Source organism: Bos indicus, chromosome 1, assembly GCF_029378745.1.
Source record: "Bos indicus isolate NIAB-ARS_2022 breed Sahiwal x Tharparkar chromosome 1, NIAB-ARS_B.indTharparkar_mat_pri_1.0, whole genome shotgun sequence".
NCBI classification, from domain to species: domain Eukaryota; kingdom Metazoa; phylum Chordata; class Mammalia; order Artiodactyla; family Bovidae; genus Bos; species Bos indicus.
Genome location: NC_091760.1, coordinates 5,554,711 through 5,576,761, shown reverse-complemented (window position 1 = coordinate 5,576,761; position 22,051 = coordinate 5,554,711). Strand labels below are relative to the sequence as shown.

The window sequence follows — 22,051 nt, the reverse complement described above, 5'->3', positions numbered from 1 at the left end:
GCAGCACAGACCTGGGGTCAGTCCTTGGGTTGGGAATATCCCCTGCAGAAGGCAATGACTATCTAACCCAATATTCCTGCCTGAAGTATTCCATGGATAGAAGAGCCTGGCGGGCTACAGTCCATGGGGTTGCAAAGAGTTGGACACATCTGGACAACTAACACTTCCGTACTTTCACTAGTTAAAGAACACTTGAGACATTCAGCTCAGTGAAATGACAAAATGGTGATAATCAATCCAAATATTTATAAGTTTGTAAGTGACACACAAATATTTGAACAGAAATTTGACTTAATCTATCAATTTTTATTAGAGTAATATTAATTGAGCCCAACTTATGTGCAAGGTATTATAACCAGAGCTGGTTATTCCATGATGCACAGAATAGAGGTGGTTCTGCAGGCATCATTAGGTATGGAGAGGCTTGAGTGAAAAGGTTTAGAAATAATGCAATAAAGATGGAAGACTTTTCAGTAACCCAGGGAAATTGAGGCCAGAAATTCTGCTTTGGCAGAAGCATTGAAAAGCAAAGTGTCTACTGTAGAGAATTTGTGAAGCAAACTTATAATTTCAAATTGCAAGGAAGACAGGAAAGGTAAGAAAACTGAAGCGTAATGAGGATTGGAATGAGGATATATTTTCTTTATGCCTACCATTCGTTATTAAACATAGAATTATAAGATTATACGAGTGACAATAGAAGAAAATAAATGGTTGAATGATTTCTCAGCTGAAAGATTAATGCCTAATACTGAAAATTCTCAGAAAAGAGAAGCTTGATGAAAGTTCCTTCTGAAGGCATTCAATAAAGTACCAGATCACCACTCATCTCACTGTTGTTGAAACTTGTGTGTACAATAGAAGATTTCATGGTTCTTATCGTAAAAAATAACAAGTATTGAAATCTGCTTGATTATGAAAGATAGTGGTACACCTAAGCAAGTGAGATAAGCAAAAATTACACCCCCCAACTTTAATATAGAAAAAGCAAGAGAGTTCCAGAAAAACATCTATATCTGCCTTATTGAATATGCCAAAGCCTTTGACTGCGTGGATTACAATAAACTGTGGAAAAGTCCGAAACAGATGGGAATACCAGACCTCCTTAGCCATCTCCTGAGAAATCTGTATCCAGGTCAAGAAGCAACAGTTAGAACTGGACATGGAACAACAGACTGCTTTTAAATTGGGAAAGGAGTAAGTCAAGGCTGTATACTGTTACCCTGCTTATTTAGCTTCTAGGCAGAGTACACCATGCAAAATGCCAGGCTGGATGAAGCACAAGCTGGAATCCAGATTGCTGGGAGAAATATCAATAACTTCAGATATACAGATGACACCATCCTTATGGCAGAAACTGAAGAGGAACTGAAGAGTCTCTTGATGAAAGTGAAAGTGGAGAATGAAAACTGCACTTAAAACTCAACATTCAAAAAACTAAGATCATGGCATCTGGTCCTATCACTTCATGGCAAGTAGGTGGGGAAACAATGGAAACAGTGAGAGACTTTATTTTCTTGGGCTCCAAAATCACTGCAGATGGTGACGGCAGCCATGAAATTAAAAGACTTCTTGGAAGAAAATCTATGACCAACCTAGACAACATATTAAAAAGCAAAGATACTACTTTGCAAACAAAGGTCCATCTACTCAAAGCTATGGTTTTTCCAGTAGTCATGTATGGATGTGAGAGTTGGACTATTAAGAAAACTGAATGCCAAAGAATTGATGCTTTTGAACTGTGTTGTTGGAGAAGACTATTGAGAGTCCCTTGGACTGCAAGGAGATCAGACCAGTCCATCCTAAAGGAAATCAGTCCTGAATATTTATTGGAAGGACTGATCCTGAAGCTAAAGCTCCAATACTTTGGCTACCTAATACAAAGAACTGCCTCACTGGAAAAGACACTGATGCTGCAAAAGATCAAAGGCAGGAGGATAATGGGACAACAGAGGATTAGATGGTTGGATGGCATCACCAACTCAATGGACATGAGTTTGAGCAAGCTCTGGGAGTTGGTGATGGACAGGTACCCTGGCTTGCTGCAGTCCCTGAGGTGGCAAAAAGTAGGACATGACTGAGCAACTGAACTGAAACTTAAAAAGCTACACTTTTTTGGCTACATTTTGGCATTAGAAAGTCCAGATGCTTAGTTTAGAGTGAGAAGGAAGAGTAGGTTTGGATTTAGACATCCATAGAGAGAGAACCTTACTTGCAACCACACAGCTATAGTGTAATATTTCTATTCTCAGTACTACTGACATTCTAGATTATTTTTCTTTTGGTTACATGTTATTACATGTTGTTCTGTGCCCTGAAGAATTAGGAGCATCCTTGAGTTCTACAACAAGATGCCAATTGGTATCAGGCAGTAGGTATCTGGGTGAAGAACTCTGGCAAGAAGTTACAATGATTCAAGAAAATGAACAGACATATTTGTTTTCAAGTAATCAGAGGTAGATGTGAAAATAAAACAGAAAAAGTTAAGGTGAATTTTTTAAACATTTCCTCCCAAACCTTTTAAAGTAAAATGTATATTAAATGATAGGAGGTTTTGAAAATGGGTATCTGTTATTGGGCACATGATTCTAGTAAGAAATTCTTTGGCAGAGGAAAATTAAAATGATGCTCTTTAAATGAAATGAGTCTCCAAAATAAGAAGCTATTTTAAGCAAAGCATTATTGGTCAACAGTGACTGGCTCATAATGTTGCTTCCATATTTGCTGCCTGTGTCAGGGAATGAATGGTATGTCCTGCCAATTAGTGACAGTATATAAAGGTCCAAGGGAAGGAGAAGACACACACACACTTCAGAAACAGCCTCTTGCAGCTCACCTGAATCCTCTTCCCTTGACAACATGTGTTGTAACTACTACGGCAACTCCTGTGGCTACGGCTGTGGAAAGACCTATAGCTGTGGGTTCAGCCCCTATTATGGCTGTGGATATGGAACCAGATATGGCTGTGGATACGGCTCAGGATACGGCTGTGGATATGGGACAGGATATGGCTGTGGATTTGGCCCCTATTATGGCTGTGGCTACGGAACCAGATATGGCTGTGGATATGGCTCTGGCTATGGCAGCTATTGGCCAGTTTGCTACAGGAGATGTTATTCTTCTTGCTTCTAGAACATCACCATCTAAGCCCTTTTTGCTTCTGAGATGAAGCATCTAAAGATAATGCCGATTCAAGGATTTATAACCCATGATTTCCACTTGCAAGAAATCACATGCCTCACAGAGGCTTTGACCTGCAAATACCCACTTTAGATTGGCCTCTTTGAGCCCTGAATCTTCTTGGTAGTATCTCTGACTCTTTTGCAAATGTTACTCTTTATTCTCTGATTCTCTGTTATGACTGTATTGATGGTCCTAACAAAATCACTTGTTCTCAATAAAAATGGTTCATTGTTTCTATCAAATCTCTGTGTACTTGCTTGGGAATTAGTCTTTTTCCAGGTGTTGTAGACTCAGTTGAAATTTGGGCAAACGTGATGCATGAAGTTTGAGCTCTTCTTTGATATAATGCAAACATTTCTTTCATATCTGTGTCAGAAGTAATGTCTTCTCCACCTGTTTCTTGTATCTTATGTTCTCAGGCACTCACATACCCAAGCACAAATCTCCCAGTATTTCAGAACTGTGCTTTGTAAATCCCACTGTGTCTAGGATGGAACTAAAGGGCAAAGAGGAGGAAGAATGCCACTTTCTTCAGGAAGTTGATGCAAAGTCCAAGGTAGACAAAAGACGACCTGAGAGCTTAAAAGAATGGAAGAGACACTCTCCAGGTTCATGAGAATTAGCATTAGATACAGGAATTAAGAACACGAGCATTAGGAACTAAGCAACAGAAAAGTAATAATAGAAATATACTCATATGTCTGTTTTGATGTAATCGCCTATGTATTTGCATATACTGAGGTTGAGAAAATTGATTTCAATCATTTAACTGACAGTTTTGAATATTTTTGAAAGGGTCTCAAATTAGACAGTGAAGGCAATGTAGGTAAATTAAAGACAAGCTTCTTGCTTTCAGTGTTATATTCCAGCATGTACATATAGAAAAACAAACAGCATAAATAATTCAGATAATTTGAAACTGACAATTGGAGTGGAGGGAATAAAATAGCTAAATGCAAAAGAGAGTAAAAGTTGTATTAGAGAGCTACTTCAGGGAGGTATTTTGAACTTGTGACAAATGAGCTGATGTCAATCGCAAAGAAAGGGTAGTAGCAAGTGTAAATGGGAGAAAATTTATGAAGTTTTGTAACAATATGATTTATTAGGCATGTATGAGATAATTCACACATCTAGAAAAGAGTTTTCACAAAGTAACTCTTAACATACCTTCATAATCTGAAACATTGTGACTCCCTTAGTTAAAGAGGGCTTCCTTGGTGGCTCAAACAGTAAAGAATCTGCCTGCAGCTCAGATTTGGGGTCAGTCCTTGGGTTGGGAAATCCCCTGCAGAAGGCAATGAGTATCTAACCCAATATTCCTGTCTGAAGTATTCCATGGATAGAAGAGCCTGGGAGGTTACAGTCCATGGGGTTGCAAAGAGTTGGACACATCTGGACAACTAACACTTTCATACTTTCACTAGTTAAAGAACACTTGAGACATTCAGCTCAGTGAAATGACAAAATGGTGATAATCAATCCAAATATCTATAAGTTTGTAAATGACACACAAATATTTGAACAGAAATTTGACTTAATCTATCAATTTTTTATTAGAGAAATATTAATTGAGCCCAACTTTTGTGCAAGGTATTATAACCAGAGCTGGTTATTCCATGATGCACAGAATAGAGGTGGTTCTGCAGGCATCATTAGGTATGGAGAGGTGCCGGGAGCCGGCATATTGCATATTGAGTGCATATTGCATATTGAGTGCAGCACTTTTCAGGATCTGGAATAGCTCAACTGGAATTCTATCACTGCCGGTAGCCAGCGTGAGGAACTCCGCCCATGACAAAGGTCATGAGGAAGGAGGCTCGGCATACGCAAAGGCGGGATCGAGCTTCAGGAGTCCCCCTGGAAATTCTCGAGCATATACCCCCAAAACCAGAGTCTGCCTACTTTCTGCTTTGTGCTTTCACCTACACCTCTGACTTTACGGGGGGCTGTCCCCCACTACCTCTCTCTCAAAACAGAGTTAGCTTACAGCTCCAGTTAATAATTCCTGGGTGTGACAGTGTTTAACCTACAAACTCCTTTGGAAATCCTCTAGCCTGCCTGAATAGGTTTTTCCGGCCACATGTGATTGTTCAGAACCTCCCAACTGTGAGAGGCAGGAGATGTTCTAAACTGTCTAAACACAGATTCTTTTGAGTAGTTAAGAGATTGATTAGAAATTGTATTGGTGAAGGGATTTTCACTTGTTGGGCCAATGTTTGCTGCTAAGTTTCCATATCCCTTACCTGCTGTGTCCCTGGCAGTGTATTGATTAATATAATTGGTGTAAGTAGTAGCTTTAATGTTTGTAACCTGGGACCCTTGAGTTAATTCTTTTTCTTGTTGTAGCCCACCACACCTTTGCTCTGTAGGAATGCAACTTTATCTAATGCTTTTGGAGGGTGGCTCCTGACCAATCACCTTTAGAGAAAAATAAGTTTTCTGAAGAAAAGGTCTTAAAATGTTAACAGGCCTCCGGGCCAGAAGATGATGCAAATCACCTAACTTTTGCATATGCTAAGTTTGCAGGAAGAAAGCCTGGCTTGCTGCCTGACTCTACCCCTTCCCCCATTATCCTCTGTGCATAACTTAAGGTATAAAAACTACTTTGAAAAATAAAGTGCGGGCCTTGTTCACCGAAACTTGGTCTCACCATGTCGTTCTTTCTCTTACCTTCTGGCTGAATTATTCAGCCTCTTTTCTCCACTGAATTTCCTCACTGAGCTATCCTTATTTCAGCCTCTTTTCTCCACTGAATTTTCCTACTGAGCTATCCTCATTCTATTACTCTTTATATCCTTAATTAACGTTTAATTAAGCAATTGTTTCCTGATCTTCGCCGACGCCGTCCCCGCTTCGAATTCCCTGGATCAGCCGGGGCTGGTCCCCGGCAGAGAGGCTTGAGTGAAAGGGTTTAGATATAATGCAATAAAGATGGAAGACTTTTCAGTAAACCGGGGAATTGTGGCCAGAAATTCTGCTTTGGCAGAAGCATTGAAAAGCAAAGTGTCTACTGTAGAGAATTTGTGAAGCAAACTTATAATTTCAAATTGCAAGGAGAACAGGAAAGGTAAGAAAACTGAAGCACAATGATGATTGGAATGAGGATATATTTTCTTTATGCCTATCATTCGTGATTCAACATAGCAGAGTCACAAGATTATACCAGTGATCAATAGAAGAAAAAAAAAGGTTGAATGATTTCTCAACTGAAGGAAGAATGCCTAGTATTGAAATTCTCAGAAAATAAATCAGAAGCTTGATGAAAGTTCCTTTTGAAGGCATTCAGTAAAGTACTGGATTACCACTTATCTCACTGTTGTTGAAATTTGAGTGTACAATAAAAGATTTTATTGGTCTTATTGTAAAAAATAACAAGTATTGGAATCTTCTTGATTATGAAAGATTATGAAAAGTACACCTAAGCGAGTGAGATAAACAAAAATAACACCCCCCCTACACACAAAACTTTAAAATGGAACAATTGACAGTGCTAGTCAGTCAATTGGCACTGTAAAATCTAATGAGATTTTGAATTTATAGATCAAAATGGGGAGAACTGATACATTTGCAATATGCTAATGGGTCTAATCTGTCTAATTGCTACTTAGATCTTCTTCAGTTTTTCTTAATAATTTTCTGTAGTTTTTAGTGTAGAGGTTTATATATATTTTATAAAATACATTCCTAGGAATTTGGTGGGTTTTAATGATATTACAAGTAATAAATACATTAAAACTTTTTACTTTTGTAAGTTCCTATGTTGCAAATAAATGAAAATCCAACTGAAAAAAATAAAATAAAATAGAACAAGCAAGAAAGTTCCAGAAAAACATCTACTTCTGCTTTATTGACTACGCCAAAGCCTTTGACTCTGCGGATCACAATAAACTGAGGAAAATGTTTTAAGACATAGGAATACCAGACCACCTTGCCTTCCTCCTGGGAAACCTGTATGCAGGTCAAGAAGCAGCAGTTAGAACTGGACATGGAACAATGAACTGGTTTCAAATTGGGAAAGCAGTAAGTCAAGGCTGTATACTGTGACCCTGCTTATTTATCTTCTAAGCAGAGTACATCATGCAAAATGCCAGGCTGGATGAAGCACAAGCTGGAATCAAGATTAGTGGGAGAAATATAAATAATCTAAGATATGCAGATGACACCACCTTAATGGCAGAAAGTGAAGAGGAACTGAGGACCCTCTTGATGAAAGTGAAAGAGGAGAATGAAATGGCTGGCTTAAAACTCAACATTCAGAAAACATAGATCATGCAATCTGGTCCTGTCACTTCATGGCAAATAGATGGGGAGACAATGTAAACAGTGAGAGACTTCATTTTCCTGGGCTCCAAAATTACTGCAGATGGTGATTGCAGCCATGAAAGAAAAAGATGCTTGCTCACTGGAAGAAAAGCTGTGACCAACCTAGAGCATATTAAAAAGCAGAGACATGACTTTGCTGAGACAGGTCCATCTAGTCAAAGCTATGGTTTTTCCAGTAGTCATGTATGGATGTGAGTGTTGGATTATAAAAAGAACTGAATGCCAAAGAATTGATGCTTTTGAACTGTGTTGCTCAAGAAGATTCTTGAGAGTCCCTTGGACTAAAGGAAATCAGTCCTGAACATTCATTGGAAGGACTGATGCTGAAGCTGAAGCTCCAGTACTTTGACTACCTGGTGTGAAGAACTGACTCATTTGAAAAGACCCTGATGCTGGGAAAGATTGAAGGCAGGAGGAGAAGGGGACAACAGAGGATGAGATGGTTGCATAGCCTCACCGACTCGATGGACATGAGTTTGAAGAAGCTCTGGTAGTTGGTAATGGACAGGGAACCCTGGCTTGCTGCAGTCCATGAGGTCGCAAAAAATCGGACATGACTGACTGAACTGAACTGAACTGTAATGAAACTTTTAAAAGCCACCCATTTTTTCCCCCTACATGTTTGGCAATAGAAATTTCAGATGTGTAGCTTCGAGAGAGAAGGAAGAGTAGGTTTGGATTTAGACATCCATAGAGAGAAGAAACTTATTTGTAAACACACAGAGTAGGTTTGGATTTAGACATCCAGAGAGAAGAAACTTATTTGTAAACACACAGGTATACTGTAATGTTTCTATTCTCAGTACCACTGACATTCTCGATTATTTTTCTTTTAGTTATTACATATTGCTCTGTGCCCTGGAGACTTAGTACCATCCTTGGGTTCTACATACTGTGGACATGGAACAATAGACTGGTTCCAAATAGGAAAAGGGGTACGCCAAGGCTGTATATTGTCACCCTGTTTATTTAACTTATATGCAGATTATATCATGAGAAATGCTGGGCTGGAAGAAGCACAAGCTGGAGTCAAGATTGCCAGGAGAAATATCAATAACCTCAGATATGCAGATGACAGCACCCTTATGGCAGAAAGTGAAGAGGAACTCAAAAGGCTCTTGATGAAAGTGAAAGTGGAGAGTGAAAAAGGTGGCTTAAGCTCAACATTCAGAAAACGAAAATCATGGCATCGGGTCCCATCACTTGATGGGAAAAAGATGGGGGAACAGTGGAAACAGTGTCAGTCTTTATCTTCTTGGGGTCCAAAATCACTGTAGATGGTGATTGCAGCCATGAAATTAGACGCTTACTCCTTGGAAGGAAAGTTATGACCAACCTACACAGCATATTAAAAAGGAGACACATTACTTTGCTAACAAAGGTCCGTCTAGTCAAGGCTATGGTTTTTCCAGTAGTCATGTATGAATGTGAGAGTTGGACTGTGAAGAAAGCTGAGTGCTGAAGAATTGATGCTTTTGAGCTGTGGTGTTGGAGAAGACTCTTGCGAGTCACTTGGACTACAAGGAGATCCAACCAGTCCATCCTAAAGGAGATCAGTCCTGGGTGTTCATTGGAAGGACTGATGTTGAAGCTGAAACTCCAATACTTGGGCCACCTGATCAAAGAGCTGACTCATTTGAAAAGATCCTGATTCTGGGGGAAATTCAAAGCAGGAGGACAAGGGGATGACAGAGGATGAGACAGTTGGATGGCATCACTGACTCAGTGGACATGATTTTGGCAAACTCAGGGAGTTGGTGATGGACAGGGAGGCCTGATGTCCTGCAGTCCTTGGGGTTGCAAAGAGTCGGACACAATGAGTGACTGCACTGAACTGAACTGATATAGGTATTTATGTATGAATCTCTCCTCTATCCATTCAATGAGCCTAGTTCTCAGTGAATTCATAATTTTATGTAGGAGTAACATAGTAGGATTTAAAGAAGAAATGAAGTAATTGTTTTTGTAGCCATGTGTTATGAAAGTTATAAAATAAGGAAGGTTATTAGTGTTGTGAGAGTCAGGAAAGAGTTCTGAGAAGATGGGGCACTAGACATGAGGCTTGAGTAGGAACTGGCCAGTCAGATAAGGGAGTGGGAAACAAGTCTTTCTGTGCATTTATTACCACCAGTGGAGGTGTGTAATCACTAAGCAGATGTAGAGAGGAACTCTCAGACTTTTCTTTTTCTGTTCAGATTATTGAGAGCACAGCGCATATTGCTTCCATAGGCAGGAGAGGGCCTGGCCAGGAGGAGCATATGGCAGTGAGCTCACTAGCAGAAGACTATGAAAACTTGGCTCTGACACTCAGTTGCTGTGTGATTTCAAGATAGTGACTTAATCACTCTGAGCCTCAGCATCTTTCTCCCAATACTTGTTTGTCAAGTACCCACTCTATTTATTTTAAGAGGATGTGAAAATGAATTGAGATAATGTGTAAAAAGGCATTTTACAACATGCAATAGAGATGAACTGGTTCAGTTCAGTTCAGTTCAGTCATTCAGTTGTTTCCAACTCTTTACAACCCCATGAACCAGGCCTCTTCCATGCCAGAACTCCCTGTCCATCACCAATTCCTGGAGCTTACCCAAACTCATGTCCATTGAGTTGGTGATGCCATCCAACCATCTCATCCTCTGCCATCCTCTTCTCCTCCTGCCCTCAATTTTCCCAGCATCAGGGTCTTTTCAAATGAGTCAGCTTTTCACATCAGGTGGCCAAAGTATTGGACTTTCAGCTTCAAAATCAGTCCTTCCAATGAACACCCAGGGCAGATCTCCTTTAGGATGGACTGCTTGGATCGCCTTGCAGTCCAAGGGACTCTCAAGAGTCTTCTCCAACACCACAGCTCAAAAGCACCAATTCTTCTGTACTCAGCTTTCTTCAGAGTCCAATTCTCACATCCATACATAGCCACTGGAAAAGCCTTAGACTTGACGAGACAGACTTTTGTTGGCAAAGTACTGTGTCTCCTTTTTAATATGCTGTCTAGGTTGGTCATAACTTTCTTCCATGAAGTAAGTGTCTTATAATTTCGTTGCTGCAGTCACCATCTGCAGTGATTTTGGAGCCCAAAAAAATAAAGTCTGCCACTGTTTCCACTGTTTCCCCATCTATTTGCCATGAAGTGATGGGACCGGATGCCATGATCTTAATTTTCTTATGTTGAGCTTTAAGCCAACTTTTTCAGTCTCCTCTTTCACTTTGATCAAGAGTTTCTTTAGATCTTCTTCACTTTCTGCCATAAGGGTGGTGTCATCTGCATATCTGATGTTATTGATATTTCTCCTGGCACTCTTGATTCCAACTTGTGCTTCCTTCAGCCCAAGTTTTCTCAGTTTTTCATGATGTACTCTGCATATATGTTAAATGAGCAGGGCGACAATATACAGCCCTGATGTACTCCTTTTCCTATTTGGAACCAGTCTGTTGTTCCATGTCCAGTTCTAATTGTGGCTTCCTGACCTGCATACAGGTTTCTCAAGAGGCAGGGCAGGTGGTCTGGTATTCCCATCTCTTTCAGAATTTTCCACAGTTTATTGTGACCCACACAGTCAGTGACTTTGTCATAGTCAATAAAGCAGAAATAGATGTTTTTCTGGAACACTCTTGCTTTTTTGATGATCCAGCAGATGTTGATAATTTGATCTCTGATTCCTCTGCCTTCTCCAAATCCAGCTTGAACATCTGGAAGTTCATGGTTTTCATATTGCTGAAACTTGGCTTGGAGAATTTTGAGTATTACTTTACTAGCATGTGAGATGAATGCAGTTGTGCGGTAGTTTGAGCATTCTTTGGCATTGCCTTTCTTTAGGATTGCAATGAAAACTGACCTTTTGCAGTCTGTAGCCACTGCTGAGTTTTCCAAATTTGCTGGCATATTGAATGCAGCACTTTCACAGCATCATCTTTCAGGATTTGAAATAGCTCAACTGGAATTCCATCACCTCCACTAGCTTTGTTCGTAGCGATGCTTCCTAAGGCCCACTTGACTTCACATTCCAGGATGTCTGGCCCTAGGTGAGTGATCACACCATCCTAATTATCTGGGTCATGAACATCTTTTTTATCAGTCCTTCTATGTATTCTTGCCACCTCTTCTTAATAGCTTCTGCTTCTGTTAGGTCCATACCATTTCTGTCCTTATTGAGCCCAAATTGCAGGAAATATTCCCTTGGTATCTCTAATTTTCTTGAATAGATCTCTAGTCTTTCCATTCTATTGTTTTCCTCTATTTTTTGAGTTGATCACTGAAGAAGGCTTTCTTATCTCTCCTTGCTATTCTTTGGAACTCTGCATTCAGATGGGTATATCTTTCCTTTTCTCCTTTGCTTTTAGCTTCTCTTCTTTTCACAGCTATTTGTAAGGCCTCCTCAGACAGCCATTTTACTTTTTTGCATTTCTATTTCCTGGGGATGGTCTTGATTCCTTTTTCATGTACAATGTCACTAAGTCCGTTCATAGTTCATCAGGCACTCTGTCCATCAGATCTAGTCCTTTAAATCTATTTCTCACTTTCACTGTATATTTGTAAGGGATTTGATTTAGGTCATGCCTGAATGGAAAAAGCAAGAGAGTTCCAGAAAAACATCTATTTCTGCTTTATTGACTATGCCAAAGCCTTTGAATGTGTGGATCACAATAAACTGTGGAAAATTCTGAAAGAGATGGGAATACGAGAACACCTTATCTGCCTCTTGAGAAATTTGTATGTAGGTCAGGAAGCAACAGTTAGAACTGGACATGGAAAAATAGACTGGTTCCAAATAGGAAAAGGAGTACATCAAGGCTGTATATTGTCACCCTGTTTATTTAACTTATATGCAGAGTACATCATGAGAAATGCTGGACTGGAAGAAACACAAGCTGGAATCAAGATTGCTGGGAGAAATATCAATAACCTCAGATATGCAGATGACACCACCCTTATGGCAGAAAGTGAAGAGGAACTCAAAAGCCTCTTGATGAAAGTGAAAGTGGAGAGTCAAAAAATTGGCTTAAAGCTCAACATCCAGAAAACAAAGATCATGGCATCCGGTCCCACCACTTCATGGGAAATAGATGGGGAAACAGTGGAAACAGTGTCAGACTTTATTTTTCTGGGCTCCAAAATCACTACAGATGGTGACTGCAGCCAAGAAATTAAAAGACGCTTACTCCTTGGAAGGACAGTTATGTCCAACATAGATAGCATATTGAAAAGCAGAGACATTACTTTGCCAACAAAGGTTCGTCTAGTCAAGGCTATGGTTTTTCCTGTGGTCATGTATGGATGTGAGAGTTGGACTGTGAAGAAGGCTGAGTGCCAAAGAATTGATGCTTTTGAACTGTGGTGTTGGACAGGACTCTGAGAGTCCCTTGGACTGCAAGAAGATCCAAACAGTCCATTCTGAAGGAGCTCAGCCCTGGATTTCTTTGGAAGGAATGATGCTAAAGCTGAAACTCCAGTACTTTGGCCACCTCATGCAAAGAGTTGACTCATTGGAAAAGACTCTGATGCTGGGAGGGATTGGGGGCAGGAGGAGAAGGGGACGACAGAGGATGAGACGGTTGGATGGCATCACTGACTCGATGGATGTGAGTCTGAGTGAACTCCGGGAGTTGGTGATGGACAGGGAGGCCTGGCATGCTGCAATTCATGGAGTCGCAAAGAGTCGGACAGGACTGAGTGACTGATCTAATCTGATCTGAATAGTCTAGTGGCTTTCCCTACTTTCTTCAATTTCAGTCTGAATTTGGCAATAAGTAGTTCATGATCTGAGCCACAGTCAACTCCTAGTCTTGTTTTTGCTAACTGTATAGAGCTTGTCCATCTTTGGCTACAAATGATACACATTCCTTAATTCTTTATTCTCAAATGTTTAACACCCAACTCTGCTTCCAATTTCTCATTACTTCTGGGAAACATCTCTTCTATTCCATTACTCCTGCAGGAAGTCAGATTGTCTCTTCTGCACCTGGACTTTGTCATGACCACCTGAATGTGTGTCATTCCTCCTCCACTTGCTCCTCCAGCTCCATTCTTGACACAGTGAGATTTGCACGGTTCAGCACAGTTCTGAAATATGTGAGATTTGTGCTTGGGTATGTGAGTGCCTGAGCATGTGAGATACAAGGAATAGTTGGAGAAGGTATTATTTTTGGTGCAAATACAAGAAGAAATGCTTGTATTATATCAAAGAACTCAAGGTTCAAGCAACCTCTTAGCCCAGTCTTTGAAAGAGGCCATAGCACCTCACGAAAGACTAATTCATAAGCAGTACACAGAGATTTGTTAGAAGCAATGAGCCATTTTTATTGAGGATAAGGGGTTATCCAAGCTTTAGAATGTTAGGATCATTAACACAGTCATAACAGAGACTTAGAGATTAAGGGAGGAAAGGCTAACATTAGGAAGAGTCAGATGATATCACCATTGAACATCAGACCTCAAGCATGTCAATCTAAAAATGGGTAGTTGGAGGTCAAAGCCTCTGTCGCGCATACAATTTCTTGCAAGTACAAATCATGGGTTACAGATCCTCGAAGCAGTATTATCTTTAGATTCCTCATTTCAGAAGCAGACTAGGCTAAGAGGGTGATGTTCTAGCAGCAAGAATAACATCTCCTGTAGCAAACTGGCCAGTAGCTGCTATAGCCAGAGCCATATCCACAGCCATATCTGGTTCCATAACCACAGCCATAATAGGGGCTGAACCCACAGCTGTAGCTCTTTCCACAGCCGTAGCCACAGGAGCTGCCGTAGTAGTTACAACACATGTTGTCAAGGGAGGAGGATTCAGGTGGACTGCAAGAGGCTGTTCCTGAAGTGTGTGTGTCTCCTCCCCATGGACCTTAATACACTGTCAGTAACTGGCAGAGCATACCATTCATTCCCTGACATAGACAACAGATATGGAAGCAACATTATGAGCCAGTCACGTCACCACTGACAATCACTAAAGTTTGCTTAAAATAGCTCATTATTTGGGCGACTCCTGTTTCATTTTAAGAGCTTCACTTTAATTTGTTCTGCTGACAAACTGTCTTAGTAGAATTGTGTGACCCAAAGCTGATCATTTTCAAAATCTCCTCTCATTTAACAGATACCTTATAAAACAAGCTTGTTGGGGAATGTCAGATGATTTTGCCTCCTTTTCTCTCTCAGTTTTCCAAAATACCTGCTTCTGACCACAGGAAAAGGAATATTCCTGTCTCCTTTCCTAAATCATTGCAACTCTCTGTCCATTTTCTCCTACCCTTTCTGCATTCCTTACCCCTGCTTTGTCCGACTCTCCTCAAATCCTAAGTATCTGATCAGTATCTGATAGTTCAAAACGAAGTCCATTCCCTGGAAGAGTGAAGACTTACAGGTGTGGAGACAGCATGCTGCATGTGTTCCTTATCATTTCTTCTTCCATGCACCAGGCAATGGAAGGTCCTGTTCACGTGCGGCAACCCTCTTTTTCTCTCTTTTTTGTAGCTACCTGAGTCTCACCATTGAGGAGACTTTAACAGTTTAACCAACTTTATTCGCCTGAAGAATCAGAAGACCTCAGTTAGACCAGAAACTCATTTTTTCACATAAAGCGTTATCAGAGTTTTGTGTTATGAGATGTGAGTCCATTCCCCTCCCTCAATTATTCTTACCTTCTTCTGTCACTACTCTTCCTTACACATTATGTTCAAAGGATAAAGGTAAGTAGGGTCACTCTGATACTACAGCAAAAGCCCATCTTCAGCTCCTAGTACACTCATGACATCAAGTACCAACAAACTCAATTTTATCCTTATTCATATGTACATTAATCAGAAGTTCTCAACCTTCTACAAAAATGTCCATTGTGACTTTGAAATATAATATGTCTCCTTTCTTCTAAATAATCCTCTCTAACACACTTACCTTTTTGACATGTAAAAAAACCTATGTCTTGCCTCACTACTTGAAACGTAACTTCACACCAAACATTCAACCTTTCATGACCAAACATTCAGTCCAAAAAACCGTGTTCCTTTGTTTGTTTGGGTGGGGGGGGGGGGGGCTTTTTTTGTTTGTTTGCTTATCTTAGTTTCTAGATTTTATTTAAATTAACTTTTTCAGAATCTGGGAAGACTCCAAAATTTAGATTATTTTTCAATGCAACAGCCATGAAATCCGAGTTGGAAGGGACTATAAAGTCAAGAAGATCATTCTTTCCACTAGATATACTTGAATTTCAACAACAAAGGAATAAGTTGTGATCAAGTACTGTATTGAATGCCTTTAACAGGGATTTTCACAAGGCTGCCAACTTCAATTTTTGAGAAGTTTCATTATCAGATATTTTTCCTTCAGTTGAGAAATCATTCTACCGATTTTTCTGATATTGGTCACTGGTATAATCTGACACTCTGTTATGTTTCATCCCCAAACTTAAACAAAAAGAACATATATTCCCATTCCATTTTTCTTATCCTTCAGTTTCTTACCTTTTCTGTCTGCCTTGAAATTCAAAACTATAAATTCTGCTTGACAAAGTCTCTCATACAGACACATTACTTTTCAGTGCCACAGCCAACACGCTCTCTGGTCACAGTATCCCTGGATTATTGAAAAGCTCTTTTATCTTTGTTGCATTATTTCTAATACCTTTCCATTCAGATCTCTGGATACTGGCTTAAAACAGTAAAGACAACTCCCATTCTGTGCATCCTGGAAAAATCAGCTCTGAGTACACTCCCTAATACATAATTTGGACTCAATATTCTTCCATAAAAATGGATGAATCAAGTCAAACATATATTCAAATATTGGAGCGCCACATATACTCTACAAAACATTTGATTATATGTTTAAATTGTCTGAAAACAAATTTCTTCTTTCTAAAATGAGGCCTACCTATTTTTACATAATTGTTTTCCTAATGTTTCATATATATTTAGTGTTCCGGTTAGGAATTTTACTCAAAAAATGCTATTCTTTTTATCTCACTTTCCTGTTTTTTTTTCTCTTGTCTATATATATATATATATATTTATTTTGTGATTATTATTTTAATATATATTATTTAAGTATGCACTTTTCAGAATCTAAACATAGGTTTTAATTTTAAATAACTTTGCTTTTTTTTTTTTTTTTGCAGTAATGAGGTGGACCTAGAAATTCTCATACTGAATGAAGTAAATCAGACAGAGAAAGACAAATACATGATATGCTTTTTTTAGATTTCTATGGAATCTAAAAATAATAGTACAAATGAACCTATTTATAAAACAGAAATAGAGTCACAGAAGTAGAAAACAAGCAAGGGGTGGGGGGTGAAGGGAGGACAGAGAGGGATAAACTGGGAGGTGGAGAATGACATATTCACACTACTATATATAAAATAGATAACTAATAAAAATCTACTGTATAGCACAGGGAACTCTACCCAATATTCTGTAATGACCTATATAGGAATCAGATCAGATCAGATCAGTCGCTCAGTCCTGTCCGACTCTTTGCGACCCCATGAATTACAGCACACCAGGCCTCCCTGTCATCACCAACTCCCAGAGTTCACTCAGACTCACGTCCATTGAGTCAGTGATGCCATCCAGCCATCTCATCCTCTGTTGTCCCCTTCTCCTTCTGCCCCCAATCCCTCCCGGCATCAGAGTCTTTTCCAATGAGTCAACTCTTCTCATGAGGTGGCCAAAGTACTGGAGTTTCAGCTTTAGCATCATTCCTTCCAAAGAAATCCCAGGGCTGATCTCCTTCAGAATGGACTGGTTGGATCTCCTTGCAGTCCAAGGGACTCTCAAGAGTCTTCTCCAACACCACAGTTCAAAAGCATCAATTCTTTGGCACTCAGCCTTCTTCACAGTCCAACTCTCACATCCATACATGACCACAGGAAAAACCATAGCCTTGACTAGACGAACCTTTGTTGGCAAAGTAATGTCTCTGCTTTTGAATATGCTATCTAGGTTGGTCATAACTTTCCTTCCAAGGAGTAAGCGACTTAATTTCATGGCTGCACTTAGGAATAGAATCTAAAAAAGGAATGGATATAGGTATGTATATAACTGATTCACTTTGCTGTATAGCAGAAACTAGCACATTGTAAATCAACTATACTCCAATAAAAATTAAATTTTTTAAATCTCATTTTTCTAGTTCCATAGTTTTAAATTCTTGTTTAATAATAGCTTTAAAATACCCATATTTATTTGTACTGAAATCCTGATTTAGTCTGAATTTAATGTAATAGCTTTGTAACATAAAAAAAGTCATTCTATGGTATACACATATGTATGCTAAGTCGCTTCAATCGTGTCCAACTCTGTGCGACCCCATAGATGGCAGCCCACCAGGCTCCCCCATCCCTGGGATTCTCCAGGCAAGAACAGTGGAGTGGGTTGCCATTTCCTTCTCCAATGCATGAAAGTGAAAAGTGAAAGTGACGTCGCTCAGTCGTGTCTGACTCTTAGCAACCCCATGGACTGCGGCCCACCAGGCTCCTCTGTCCATGGGATTTTCCAGGCAAGAGTGCTGGAGTGGGGTGCCATTGCCTTCTCCACACATCTGTATGCCCTAATTAAAAAAGCTTTTATGATGAGGAAGCAAAACCCCTCAGAATATAAATTACCTTCTTATTGACCTTTTTGCGCTCTGACTGAGCCATTTTGTATAGTAATTTATTACCCAAAATACAGTGTCAACATTGTGTCAACATAATGGGCATGGAATCAAGCATATTTTCATGTTCAGAAATTAAAGAATAACTTTATGCTATATTTTTAAAGCATATGTCTTAGGAACATGTTCATGCAAAAATTTGATATCAATATTTTTGAAATTCCACAAGAGTAAAAAGATCAGTCCATAATAGAAAAATATTTTATTTCTAGGACTATGTCTATTTTGATAACTTGAATTAAGTATCATCTTGCAGTAAGGCATTTTAGTCAAGATCAAAGGCTTAAATTAAACAGTAGGTTTTAAATATCCACGTAAAATATGTTCTAAAGATTCCTATAATTATGACTATATATGGACTCTCCTGGTGGTTCAGACAATAAAGAATCTGCATACAATGCGGGAAACCTGGGTTTGATCCCTGGGTTGGAAAGAACCCCTGGAGAATGGAATGGCTACCCACTCCAGTATTTTTGCCATGGACAGAGGAGCCTGGCAGGCTACAGTCCAAGGGGTCACAGAGAGTCAGGCACAACTGAATAGCTTTCACTTCACTTCAATTCACAGATTTCCTCCTTAGGGTATATTTTTTCCTAACTTCCACTCCCCCAAATCTCCTAGCCTACACACTCATTAAATACTGAGAAGATTCCTTCTAATCAGTTCATCTCTATTGCATGTTGTAAAATGTCTTTATACACATTATCTCAAAACATTTTCACATCCTCTTAAAATAAATAGAGTGGGTACTTGACAAAAAAAGTGTTTGGAAAAAGAAGCAGAGGCTCAGAATGATTAAGTCACTATCTTGAAATCACACAGCAATTGAGTGTCAGAGCCGTTTTCATAGTCTTCTGCTAGTGAGCTCACTGTCATATGCTCCTCCTGGCCAGGCCCTCTACTGCTATGGAAGAGGTATGGGCTATGCTCTAAATAATCTGAAGAGAAAAAGAAAAGTCTGAGAGTTCCTCTCTACATCTGCTTAGTGATTACACACCTTCACTGGTGGTAATCAGTTCAGTTCAGTCACTCAGTCATGTCCGATTCTTTGGAACTTCATGGACCACAGCACATCAGGCATCCCTGTCCATCACCAACACTCGGAGCTTACTCAAACTCATGTCCATTGAGTTGCTGATGCCATCCAACCATCTCATCCTCTGTCATCCCTTTCTCCTCCCACCTTCAATCTTTCCCAGAATCAGGGACTTTTCCAATGAGTCAGTTCTTCACATCAGATAGCCAAGTATTGGAGTTTCAGCTTCAACATCAGTCTTTCCAATGGATATTCAGGACTGATCTCCTTTAGGATTGGCTGGTTTGACCTCCTTGCAGTCCAAGGGACTCTCAAGAGTCTTTTCCAACACCACAGTTCAAAAGCATCAATTCTTCTGCACTCAGCTTTCTTCACAGTCCAACTCTCACATCCATACATGACCACTGGAAAAACCGTAGCCTTGTTTAGATGGACCTTTGTTGGCAAAGTAATGTCTCTGCTTCTGAATATGTTGTCTAGGTTGGTCATAACTTTTCTTCCAAGGAGTAAGCATCTTTTAATTTCATGGCTGCAATCACCATCTGCAGTGATTTTGGAGCCCCAAAAAATAAAGTCTGACATTGTTTCCACCGTTTCCCCATCTATTTCCCACGAAATGATGGGACCAGATGCCATGATCTTAGTTTTCTGAATGTTGAGTTTTAAGCCACCTTTTTCACTGTCTTTCACTTTCATCAAGAGGCTTTTTAGTTCTTCTCCTCTTTCTGCCATAAGGGTGGTGTCATCTGCATATCTGAGGTTATTGATATTTCTCCTGGCAATTTTGATTCCAGCTTGTGCTTCATCCAGCCCAGCATTTCTCATGATGTACTCTGCATTTAAGTTAAATAAGCAGGGTGACAACACACAGCCTTGTTGTATTCCTTTCCCTATTTGGAACCAGTCTGTTGTTCCATGTCCAGTTCTAACTGGCGCTTCCTGATCTGCATACAGATTTCTCAAGAGGCAGGTCAGGTGGTCTTGGATTCCCATCTCTTTCAGAATTTTCCACAGTTTGTGGTGATCCACACAGTTAAAATTTATTGACTTTGGCATAGTCAATAAAGCAGAAATAGATGTTTTTTTGGAGCTGTCTTGCTTTTTTGATAATCAACAGAATCTGGCAATTTGATCTCTGGTTCCTCTACCTTTTCTAAATCCAGCTTGAACATCTGGAAGTTCATGGTTCACATACTGTTGAAGCCTGGCTTAGAGAATTTTGATCATTGCTTTACTAGTGTGTGAGATGAATGCAAATGTGCAGTAGTTTTTGCATTCTTGACATTGCCTTTCTTTGAAATTGGAATGAACACTGACCTTTTCCAGTCCTGCGGCCACTGCTGAAGTGGTGGTAGTAAGTGTATGCAAAGACTTGTTTTCCCACTCCCGTATCTGACTGGCCAGTTCCTACTCAAGCCTCATGTCAAGTGCCCCATCTTCTCAGAACTCTTTCCTGATTCTCACAACACTAATAACCTTCCGTATTTATAACTTTCATAACACATGGCTACAAAAACAATTGCTTCATTTCTATTTTTAATCTTACTATGTTACTTCTATATAACATTATGAATTCCCTGAGAACTGGGCCCATTGGATGGATAGATGAGAGATACATACATAAATACATACATACCTAGATAAACTGCCCACAACATCTAACACCACCAGCTTTACCTCTCTTTCCTTAGCCTCTATATTGGTTAATAACTTCTGCCTATACTGCTGAGTATCCAGAACACCTGACATGATTTTATTTGAAGACAGAATGATTGAAAATCCCACCAGCCATGATATTCTTCCTATTTTTCTAAAATACTTGGCACTATGAAAATCTGACTCTCCCCTCCATCCGCACTCCCTACTCCTGCAACAATTGCGGGAGGCACAAATCAGAGAAAGGGTACCCCACCTTGACTTCCTTGTTTCCAGAGTCCCAACATCATTCTCTGTCAGGCAGGCTCAATACTGCTGAGTCAGTGCTGAGCTCTGTCTATATCTGTCTGTATCTGTAGCCCGGTCTGTATCTGAGCTGTATCTATTCCCCCCATGGAAATCTCCAAGGCTGTAGCAGCTCAAGGCGCTTAGGAGGTGGAAGTGTCAAAATAAGATGCATGTGGGTAGCCAGGGAGATGGGCTGCAAGACTGAGAGTTACCCACAGTCTCTGACCTTTAGATGTGCCCTCAAGTGTGGTGGGAAACACTGAATCAACCCGCTCCGTGACATAACAATTTGCTTCAGAAAAGCTCATTTCACTAGGCACTTCTAATTTAAGATATCTCTTTTTAATTTGCTCTTCCCTAGGGTTTTATCTAGTTGATAATAAGACTAGAATAACATTTTATTTTTCATAATCCCAGCTTTATTGGAAATTTATCTCTCATGTGACTCATCACCTTACAAAGACTAAAATAAGTATTGTGTCCTCTAATTAAATTCAGTGGCTTTGAAATCATCTGTGTGTGTGTGTGCCTGTAGGCACACCTATTTGTTGCATATGTGTGCCTCTGTTTATCCTTATTAGGCCAGACTAGTAAAAGTATTATCATTTTCCACACTTTACATAAAATAATACTGTAAGACTGAGGGTTTCTAACAAGCCAGAGAGATTGAGGGATATTTTACTTATTGTTCCCTATATTTTTCCAGTGCTCATGCTCAGTGGAGAAGGCAATGGCACCCCACTCCAGTACTCTTGCCTGGAGAATCCCAGGGATGGAGGAGCCTGGTGGGCCACAGTCCATGGGGTCACGAAGAGTCAGACACGACTGAGCGACGTCACTTTCACTTTTCACTTTCATGCAGTGGAGAAGGAAATGGCAAGCCACTCCAGTGTTCTTACCTGGAGAATCCCAGGGACGGGGGAGGC

General features: G+C 39.9%; 1 protein-coding gene across 1 annotated transcript; it reads left to right on the top strand.

The window, feature by feature from the left end:
- The first annotated feature begins 2,830 nt into the window (after positions 1 to 2,830).
- Positions 2,831 to 3,394, top strand: LOC109563737 (keratin-associated protein 21-1-like). The gene has a single exon (XM_019967094.2). It carries the CDS (start codon positions 2,860 to 2,862, stop codon positions 3,130 to 3,132), a length of 273 nt encoding a protein of 90 aa, XP_019822653.1. The 5' UTR covers positions 2,831 to 2,859; the 3' UTR covers positions 3,133 to 3,394.
- The last annotated feature ends 18,657 nt before the right edge of the window (positions 3,395 to 22,051 follow it).

Excerpts from the sequence above, each read along its gene's own strand:
- LOC109563737 (XM_019967094.2), top strand. The coding sequence starts at position 2,860 with ATGTGTTGTAACTACTACGGCAACTCCTGTGGCTACGGCTGTGGAAAG.